The sequence below is a fragment of the Oculina patagonica genome, chromosome 3 (assembly GCF_052425735.1).
Source record: "Oculina patagonica isolate OP01 chromosome 3, crgOcupat, whole genome shotgun sequence".
NCBI classification, from domain to species: Eukaryota; Metazoa; Cnidaria; class Anthozoa; order Scleractinia; family Oculinidae; genus Oculina; species Oculina patagonica.
In genome coordinates, this window is record NC_135760.1 from 6484503 (window position 1) to 6494502 (window position 10000).

General features: G+C 41.5%; 1 protein-coding gene and 1 pseudogene across 1 annotated transcript in view; one reads left to right on the forward strand and one right to left on the reverse strand.

The window, feature by feature from the left end:
- Positions 1–1729: 1729 nt before the first annotated feature.
- LOC144645783 (uncharacterized) lies at positions 1730–2308 on the forward strand (annotated as a pseudogene).
- Positions 2309–2341: 33 nt separating this feature from the next.
- Positions 2342–10000, reverse strand: part of LOC144645968 (fibronectin type III domain-containing protein-like) — a 14545-nt gene continuing 6886 nt past the window's right edge. Inside the window, exons 6-12 of the mRNA XM_078505481.1 lie at positions 9987–10000; positions 7841–8167; positions 7380–7453; positions 5130–5477; positions 4085–4331; positions 2852–2964; positions 2342–2407 (exon numbers count right to left, since the gene is read on the reverse strand). The exon at positions 9987–10000 is cut by the window's right edge and continues 135 nt beyond it. Of these exons, the coding sequence (XP_078361607.1) occupies positions 2342–2407; positions 2852–2964; positions 4085–4331; positions 5130–5477; positions 7380–7453; positions 7841–8167; positions 9987–10000 (1189 nt within the window). The remainder of the gene's footprint in view (positions 2408–2851; positions 2965–4084; positions 4332–5129; positions 5478–7379; positions 7454–7840; positions 8168–9986) is intronic.

The following is a 10000-nucleotide window of genomic DNA, read 5'->3' on the forward strand; positions in this document are numbered from 1 at the left end:
AAGCTAACATGTCAACTTCTTAGCAAATATTTCTGTCACATAAAAATTGGCCAATTTTCCTTGTTTACACGAGCAAATAATTTTTTCTATCATTTCTAAAAAGTACTGCAAACATGCATGGTTGCAAGACAATTTTACAAGAGAACCAGATGTCACTGCCACTTTTAAATGCACTAGAATATTTTACTGATCAAACTTGTGGAAATTGATGTGCTGGGACTGAGCATGAAGTAGTTTTTTTTCAGTTGTTGATATTCTTGTCTGGTAAATTAATCTCTTAGTTTAATTTTGTGTATTATTTCTTTAATAACGGAGACTTTCGTTATACAATTTAGAATAAAAATCAGCGAAAATAAATGACGTTTCGATGAATCGCGGTTCATCATTATCAAATTCTTAAAAGTCAGATTCTGATGAGTTCAATATATATTGAGAATGCGTGTTCCTCAGGTTATGCCAGAACTTTGGCCTTACTCCAACTTTCGCCAAGATCGACGAAACAAAGTCAAATAAGTGGAGACAGTCCTCGAAGCAATTTGCTGAAAATGTCATCAAGGAAGAACTACAGATGAAATCACGACAGAATGTGGCCCTGAAGAAGCAAATAAAAGAAAGCTACGATAAAATTCGTCGAAAGTGTTCATCCTTCCGTTACCTGTGCATCCTGAAAACAATGGTCCTTCTCCGCAAGAAGCAGTACCACAAAATGATGAGCGGCCATGTTTCAAAAATCGCGCGGATGTTACGCCGTGATGTTGATGTCGATGAACATATTCTCAACATATCATCTCACCAACTTACTTTCTTCCAGAAACTCGTGCTGTGTCGAGGTCTTAAGTTCGCTATTCCTCAGCGCCAGATATCTGCTAGGGAGGTCAAAGCCAGCTTTGAAAAGGCCTTCTGGCAACTCGAACCAACACTCTGTGATGATAAGAAAGAATTAGCCGCAGCAACACTCCGGTCGGTTGCGTTGAATTACATCGAACGGAAAGGTCCTAGACAACCTAAGGCACTTGTGAGATCCATCAACCAACCGAAGAAACGAGACGATATCGTAATCACGAAACCGGACAAAGGGTCAGTTGTCGTCGTCATGAACAAATCTGACTACGTTCGCTTACTTAGCGAAGCCTCTATCAGTGATGAAACGAAATTCCAACCAGTTTTTTTGGAAAGACCTAAGAAGAAGGGAAGACCACCAAAGCATTACCACCCGTTATTGGATAAAGAGAAACATTGTAATTCTATAGTTCGGAAAATTCTTCCAAAACACATTGCTGATACTGTCTGCCAGAAAGGGTCCAGACTAGCACACCTATATGGTCTACCCAAGACGCATAAAGAGCGGCTGGCGATGAGACCAATTTTGTCAGCCACAGGAACATATAACTACGCTCTTGCTAAATGGCTTGACGAGAAACTAAAACCCCTGTCCGTCAACAAGCATACCATCTCCGACGTGATCCAGTTTGCCGAAGAGACCCGCGAGCTGGATTTCAACGAGGACGATATTTTGGTATCGTATGATGTATCAGCGTTGTTCACGAATGTGCCCCTGGAAGAAACAATCCAGATTCTCGCGAACAAGGCCTTCACCCGGAATTGGTTCAATGAGACACATAACCTCAACATCACTCAAGATGACCTTGTCAAGCTTCTACGAGTGGCTACAAAACATCAGCTGTTTCAGTTCAACGGTAGCCTTTATGAACAAATTAATGGAGTGGCGATGGGGTCACCCCTCGGGCCACTCATGGCGAACACATTCATGTGTGCGATCGAGGAGAAACTAGAAAGCGAGGATAAGTTACCATCGTTTTATAATAGATTCGTGGATGAAACTTTAGCCGCGGTTAAAGATATTCCAACTGCCACAGCTTTCCTGTCAACATTAAACGAGGCACACCCAGCAATCAGCTTCACGATGGAAGTTGCAAACAACAACAAACTACCTTTCATTTGGAATGGAGCTCATAAAGATCGGAAAACAGCTGAAAACATGTGTCTACAGGAAAGCAACAAACAAGGGCCTTCTTCTCCACTATCAAAGTCATGTTGATGCTCGCTGCAAACGATCTCTTCTAATGACTATGTTAAACCGTGCACACCGTCTCTCGTCCTCACCAGATCTATTTGCTGAAGAATGTGAAACTAAAGTACCCATAGAAGTTTGTTAATTCCACCATAACTCGATTCACCGAGTCGCGAAGTCAACAGCAAGTTCGCGATGTTCAAGCAAATGCACCCGTTCGGATTCAGTATTCTGCCATTCAAAGACCAAAGATCAGCAGACGTCGTACGAAGATAGCTGTCCGATCTTGGCAAGAAAATAAACAGCGATCTACGCCCAGTTTTCACAAGCAAGAAAATTGCCGACGACATCAAAGTAGCAGAGACCAAACCGCCGCTAATAAATCAACAATGTGTTGTTTACAAATTTAAATGTGATTCGTGTGATGCGGATTATGTAGGCTACACTCACCGACACCTTTTCCAACGCATTGATGAACATAAGCACCCAGCTATTGGAAACCACCTGCGTGACGCCCACAACCAGAGTAACAAAGATCTTAACAAGCAATTTACAATCTTGAAGAAATGTCGCGGGAAATTCGAATGCTTGATCTTCGAAATGCTCTTTATCCAAGAAATGAAACCTAAACTGAACACTCAATCTGACTCAATTAAAGCAAAACTATTTAGTTCGTAATTAACACTCTCTACAATTCACATTGTAGAGTCTTTAATCTTATGCAACGATATTTTCACACGCATTCTCAATATATATTGAACTCATCAGAATCTGACTATTATTTCTTTGCCCAGTAAAAGAAAAAATACAGTTACTAACCTCTCTTGTTACATTTGCTTTCAAGATTTTGAATTTACTTGAAGATTCATCTTTGAGGTCTTCGGTATATGCTTCACTCGTGATTCTCAACGACAAAATGTAATATGAATCCTCTGGCAAAAAGAAAAAAAGGAATGTGGAGATATTAATGTATCGACATATAAAGATTAATATATTTAGGTCTATTAAAGTGGTATCATTTCGACCAAATTGTACAATCCCATAATATGTTTGTACGTCTTAAACATTAAGTCGGGACACGCTCTGTAACAATTCGCGTTACAATGTTTACTGAATGCTGAGTCAAGTCAATTCAAGTCACTGTGTGCAATGTTGCAGCGGTAGATGTACGTTAAAATATACGTTAGCCGTAAACTAGGCGTTTTGATGGTACAAAATCCTGATGTGCGACTAAAACAAGACGGGTTTCGTATTAACTGGTCATGGGCTTGTTCGCGTCTTTAAAAAAACGCAAACTGGCAGTATAAATGGTACGCGTATGAGTCCATGACCAGTTTATATGAGCAAGTCCAAGTCCAAAATAAGACCAAACCCTGGATTTTGCCTTCACTACACAACCGAACACACACAAAGACTATGAGGCATGCCCACGATACATTTTATTGACACATCAACAAGATTATAGCAGGATGAATAAAATCATACATAGCCTACATGCACCACAGCCGGACACGTAAACCCCAAAAAACCACTGTGGGAAAAATTAGGGACCGTGTACCCCCGACCAATGCTATGGCGCAGCCTTTGGGGTTTTAAGGCTTACACAAACAAAAACCAATGATATCAGAATAATGAAAGAAAACGATAATCAAAGTACAATATATTCACAAAACGAAATAATAAAAATATAACTTAACGGAGTAAAGTGTAGGCCAAAGAGGCTGACCGTAGAATGTCACAAGTCTCTCAACGAACTCTATTCAAACACGCTAACCATAAGTCCTCGCGTGCTACGCTCACACCCAGTTCTCTGGTCCGTGTCGGCAAAATAGTAATTTATGTTAATTAACACTATCACAAATTACATTTTTAAAGAGGCCGAGTCCTGTTTTAAACGCCCCTTGTTTTAGACGCGAGGCAGTATTTTGCACACTTTAATGCGATCAGTGCGCGTCTTATTTAGTCGTCGTATTTTTCTCGTATAAATAGCCGTCATGTGTACGAGCCTTATACAAATCATCGCATTTTAACATCGATTTACTTTTTACTTACTCGAATCAAGGGTTGTTACAGATAAGATTTCATCACTAATAGGTCCCAGTCCCCCACTGTTATAGCCCTGCACCGCAATGCTGTACTCGGTCCAAGCCTCCATTCCTGTCACCACCCCTCGGGTTACACCTCTCACAGCGACCTGGACGCGAATGGCATCAGGTGGTATTACTAAAACCATCCGTGGAATCTCCTGGAATTCGAACACGCGTTGATCATAATTGCGAGGACCAGTCCAGGCGTAGATCTGAAAAATAAGTTATTTTTACAGGCGGTTTATCTACTTTTGCCTTAAAATGTGTCATTAACGTTGAGAGAAGGCTCCTTGGGCAATTTCCCTTTCATAAGTGGTCAATGTTTTCGTGGTGAGCAAAGCCATTTTACTAGGTTCATATGTGACACGCGTCCTGCATACTGCTAGGATCGGCAGTGTCGATAGCGTCATGTATGGTGATAAATAAAGAAAGATGGTAAATTTTTAAGCTCGGTATCAGACAAGATTGGGCTTAGATAAAGGGATTATTAGGAGCTAGAGGCACCTCTTACAGATGCAACTTATTTAATTAAATCCCTGGGATTTGGTGATGTAGTGGAAAGGGAGGGATAACAACTCCGGGGTATACTTCCTATAGCCTATATGGGGAAGCTCCAGCCGAAAGGGACACTTTTTCAGGTTGAAGGTAGGTTATATTTACGAGTTACAGTATAGAAAGGGGTACGGAAAACTGTCATTTTTCATACTATCTCAGACAGACGTGCCTAATAGCTGGGATTCACCAAAAGTATTAAGGCGTTACTCAAGTAAAAACTTAAGAACAGGATGCTTTTTGTTTTTAACTGCCGGTATGAGAAAGGCATCGTGAAAGGGGTGTAGTGCATTTGTTTCGGCTCGTGCTTTGAAGAACGATGTATATTCATGCGTTGAAACGTTCAATAAACAAGCGTTCAACAATTACGCAACAAATAGGCATACGGAGAATCAATATGAAAATAAAAAAATGTTTATTAGTTATTACTAAAACAAATAAAATATATAACAGCATACCCAATGACCGTCCAATGTCCTAGGGGGCTGTTCAGGAAAAGCAGCCCATTCAATTTCCACAGTATCTGAGCCCACGCGCAAAACAGTCAATTCAACAGGAGGCTCCCGTGGGGGGCTCTGTCCAGACAGAGCAAAAATACTTGGACTTGTCGGTCCAGGCCCCTCGCTGTTCTCAGCTCGAATGGCAATCTCATAAACAGTGTTCGGTAGCAGTCTTGATAAAGTCCAGCTTGATCGAGCACATCCACCAAATAGGGTAAAGTTAGTCGATGTTGCGTTTGTGACGTTAAGACGATGAAACAATCTATAGACACAGTTGTCGCCACCCCAAACTATAGAGTCAAGAGCCTGGGGAGAGAAAGTCAGGGTGTTGTTTCTTGTCCCCAGGGCCTTTCTTCCTCTTAGCCTGTGGTCGGGCTCAGAGGAAAGGCGGCTTGGGGATGAGAATGTTGTATGCGAGCAAAAGTAATTATGGGTATGTATGGTACTGAGACCAGTATATTTCTTGGTTATTTTATCGGTTTGTATTTAATATTTGTAAACGTTTGTATTGAAGAAAATGCACCAATCATACTATAAAACAATTCCACGTGATCTTACAGCGTTTAAACGCACTATATTTAGAGCAGGGGCGTAACCAGCTTTCTGGACAGTTGTAGGCCTGGCAACTTCTAGAAGGGGGGTGGGGGTTGGGGTTTGGGAGTATGCTTCTGATAAGGGCCCTCAAAAATGCAATTCGGCAGAACCTAAATTTGGACATTTCACTTCCGAGAATGGGCCAGCAATTTTCTTTATTGCTAAATATATAAACGATATAAACGTGTCTTTAAGACTTAAATGACACATAACAATCACTTGGTAAAAAAAAAAAATCAAAAAATGCCCTTACGCTTGTTACGGTATAAAGTGCCAATTTAACAATATATCGTTTCGCTTCGGGTTTAGCCCTTCATCAGTGGAAGCCAAGTTGCTGTTTCGTTGAGAACCTTGCTCGCGCCACGAAAACATAGATTAAAAGTTCTAAGCTGCATGCGCGATGAGCGCCTGACCACCTAATAATAGGGACTTTAAGATACCTGGACGGCTGACCTCGAGGACGGCTGACCGGAAGTAATTTTTCGCGTGTAGCCTATATTGCGCATGCCCGCTCCACGCACATTGCCGTCCAGCTCCGTCCAGCTGTTGTCGAGGACGTGAGAAGTAGAGTTTTGCCGTCCACCAGTGAACGGGAGTGCTTTTTGTATGATTTTGTTTAAAAATCTCATTATTTTTTAATTCTGTTACTTTGTTAGGTGGTCCTTTATGGTATTCTTGGTTTGGTACTGATAAAAAGTTAAGAAGTCAAGTTTTATTTGCGGTTGCGAATATATTTGCTGTGCTTTGCATAAACGCTGATGTCGAAGCCACGTGCGTGAAATTATGAACTTTCTTGCTTGTGTTTCTACAAAAATTTCACTTGTAATTTGTACCCTGTGAAGGAAAATAGTGCTTTCTGGTCCCAGACTTTGGGCTAGAAGCGCCACATTTTTTTTCGCATGTTTTGGGCTAAGGAATTATTGATCCACTAACGAAGCCGTCCTCCGTTCACACACGCCGGCTCTTAACGTTGAAAGTTCCCGCCAAGAACGTCGACATCGGCCCAGTCCTCCTCGCGAAATTCTACCGTCCTCGAGGTCAGCCGTCCAGGTATCTTAAAGTCCCTACTATCTCTATTCAGTCCGCGCGGCTGACTGGTTCCCAATTTGATGAGTCGCATTTCCTGACGTTTTTGTTGTTTGTTACAGTCGCAGAACATGATGCTGTGGACTTGTGCATCTTGAACGGTGTGGCCATTTGTATTAAAATGCTCTGCAAGAGGAAAGCCCGGCATGTTCTTCTCGATGCTGCGGAGGTGCTCAACAAAGCGTTGCCGTAGCGTGCAACCAGTTTCGGCGATGTAAATTAGACCTATCAGTTAGCTAAAAAAAACTTTGTAGACCCGGGCCTACGGGTCTAGCTATGGGCTAGATACGCCCCTGTAGAGAGGAAGCCAAATCAGCTCTTACTGAAAGCGTACACGGAACGAGTTTATATTTCCCGCCGAAACTGCTACTGCCAAATACCAAACTTCATTAATACTTTTATTTTGGAGCCACAAGTTACCAAACACATTGTTTTGCAATGTTGTTTTAAAAACTTCTTGCGTAGTTTTTTAAACTCGACAAAATTCAAGGCGATGACAGCCGGAAGTGACGTCATGATCGGACTTACCTTCCAAGTAATGTTTAATAGTCCGTCAGTATTAAAAGCAAAACCACTTAAGTTCTCAGGATATAGCGAAGGACCTAAAGCAAAGAAGAAAAATACAAGAATTGTTTAGTAGAAAACACGATCATGAACTAGTGAAAACTAGATTGTAGGAATCGCAAGCAGAAGGGAAGTACTCGGCGGGCGACTAAGACAATCCAGTTTTCACTGGATCATAACCGACGGAGTCATAAGCGGAATCGGAAGAAAATGAAAACGTTCTCAATCTTTCGACTTCAATTCCGTCACTCCGATTTTTTATTTTTACCAGGTCTTAAGTGCTCTTGCGACCCCGATTTCGACTCAGTCGCTAGTGAAAACCAGCCTTTATCGCGCGTGTAATTTTGCGCATTAAAAGAAGCGCAATGTAATAGACTTGCGGGCCAAAAAAAGTGATTTATTTATTTGTATTCCACGGTACTTACTTCTGCTATTGGTGAAACAAAAAGACTGCCACTGCAAATAACCAGGAAATCCAACACCAAGTTGATTTTTAGTACGGATGCGGAAATAGAACTCGTTGTGAGGTTGCAGATTTTCCACCACGTACGAGCGAGCAGAACCGCTGGAAACATCAGCCAGCTTATAAAAGGAAGAGATTGGCAAATTGCTTGACCTTGGCTTATAGGCCACCTCGATAGTAAATCCAAGTGGAGGAAAAAGATCAGGAGGAAGGACAACACTCCACGTGAGGTTTGTTGTGAAATTCGCACAGTTGGTTGTGCTGATCCCGTAGGGAGGGAGAGGCGCTCCTGAAAATGAAAAACATAGGTACGCAAGGCATACAGACAAATCTGGAATGGGGCTGGTACTGTATATCTTCTCTATTACATAGACGCGAGTGTTTACTGGAAAATAGACCACTGATAAAATACGAAACTACAGCCGGCATATTTTTTCTATATCCTCACTGGTGAGGATATCGATGACGTCATTTTGCGCCATTGCACGGCTGCCAAAACTTTGCCAAACGCCGGTTGAAAGATGGCGAATGACAGAAAAGTTAAGTTCGCTGAAGCCGGCTTAAAATACAAACATGAAGAAGGAAACTCCACACGACTTAAAACAATTCAAAGAGTTTCTTGCAAAGTAGACAAAATGAGACAGGAGAGATATTTAAGAAATTCCATCCGCCCAAATGCAAGAGTTTACATATTAAAGGTTTGTGCTTTCGACACTTCGGTAGTTTTTGTCTATATAATAAAAAGAACATTACGCTCACTCTTGAGATATTGTTTTCGCCACCCGAACACAAAATTCAATCTTCTCGCTACCGTGTAACATCCTCTATATAAGAGGCTGTGGGTGTTTATTTTGACAACACTGTGTATGCTAGGTTTGAAAAAAAAAAGAACGTTTCTGTGCTTTTAAATGAGAGTTTTTGTGGCCAACTAAAACCAAAGTGGTCGGACAGACATTTATTATTGTTATTTATATATATGGATGGCCTTTGCGTGGTCAACCAGTCAAAACTTGTTGGAAAATCTCGTAACCAGTTTAAAGTGCCTAAAAAGTAAAAAGTCACGTGGGTTGGTCTTGCATACGATTGGCTGAATAAAAAACTCTTTAGTTGACTGAGTAGGGTGCGGTGTTTACTTTCTTTGGATAAATCTCCGTTAAGTTAGCGCACAAGTGGTACTAAATATTACGTTCAAAATTTACGGGAAATCTCCATGGTATGTGACCTTCCAGGTGGGTACTCACGGGAAGGCTCTCGTCGATAGGTCCATACCCGCCCTTCTTTACACCATTTTTTACAGGAAAGGTAACCCTTTCATATTCCTTCCACAGGAAATAATACCCCTTTTACATACCTATGGTAGAAATACTGCATCCCTTTTCCAAACTTTTCATTTGATTAACCCTTAAAAATACTGATAAATCAGCCGTTTGCTGCGTTTGTTCAAGATATTTTGAAAGGCCCTTTTTTACCCAGGGGGGATACTCGGGATTTTAAGTGACGGGGATGATCGAATGGGTGCAAAAATCAAGACCCAAAAAAATCCCTATGGCTTTAAACAAAACCAAAAAAAATCCCTGGACCAAAAATCAACCCCCCAAAAAATCCCATGCCAGATTTAGACCCATTACATTTTTTCAGAAAGGGGGAATGATCTGAAGATATAACACAAAGAAGAACATTAGAAACACATTCGGTGCTGGTACTTTATTCGCAGAACTATGCGGCCAAGGCACTACCACGATTGTTTTTAATACCAAAAAAATCCCTACTTAAATCAAGCCACCCACAAAAAAGAACAGTTTCCTACCCCAAAAAAATCCCGGAATCGAAAATTTCAAACCCAAAAAAATCCTTCGATCATCCCGGTCACTTGGAATCCCAAGTACCCCCCTGGGCTTTTTTAATACCTATCTGATATTTTCTCTCTAGCCTTCCTTATACTTCAACTTGTGAAATCCCTAGCCCTTTTGGTCGAATCCTCCTCGTATAGTCCACTATAGGGAGTACTCCTCGGCGTGTGGACCTTCGGGTCCACTATAGGGAATACCCCACGGGGTGTGGACTCTCGGGTCCACTATAGGGAGTACCCCACGGGGTGTGTGTCATACCTGTTACGGTTAAA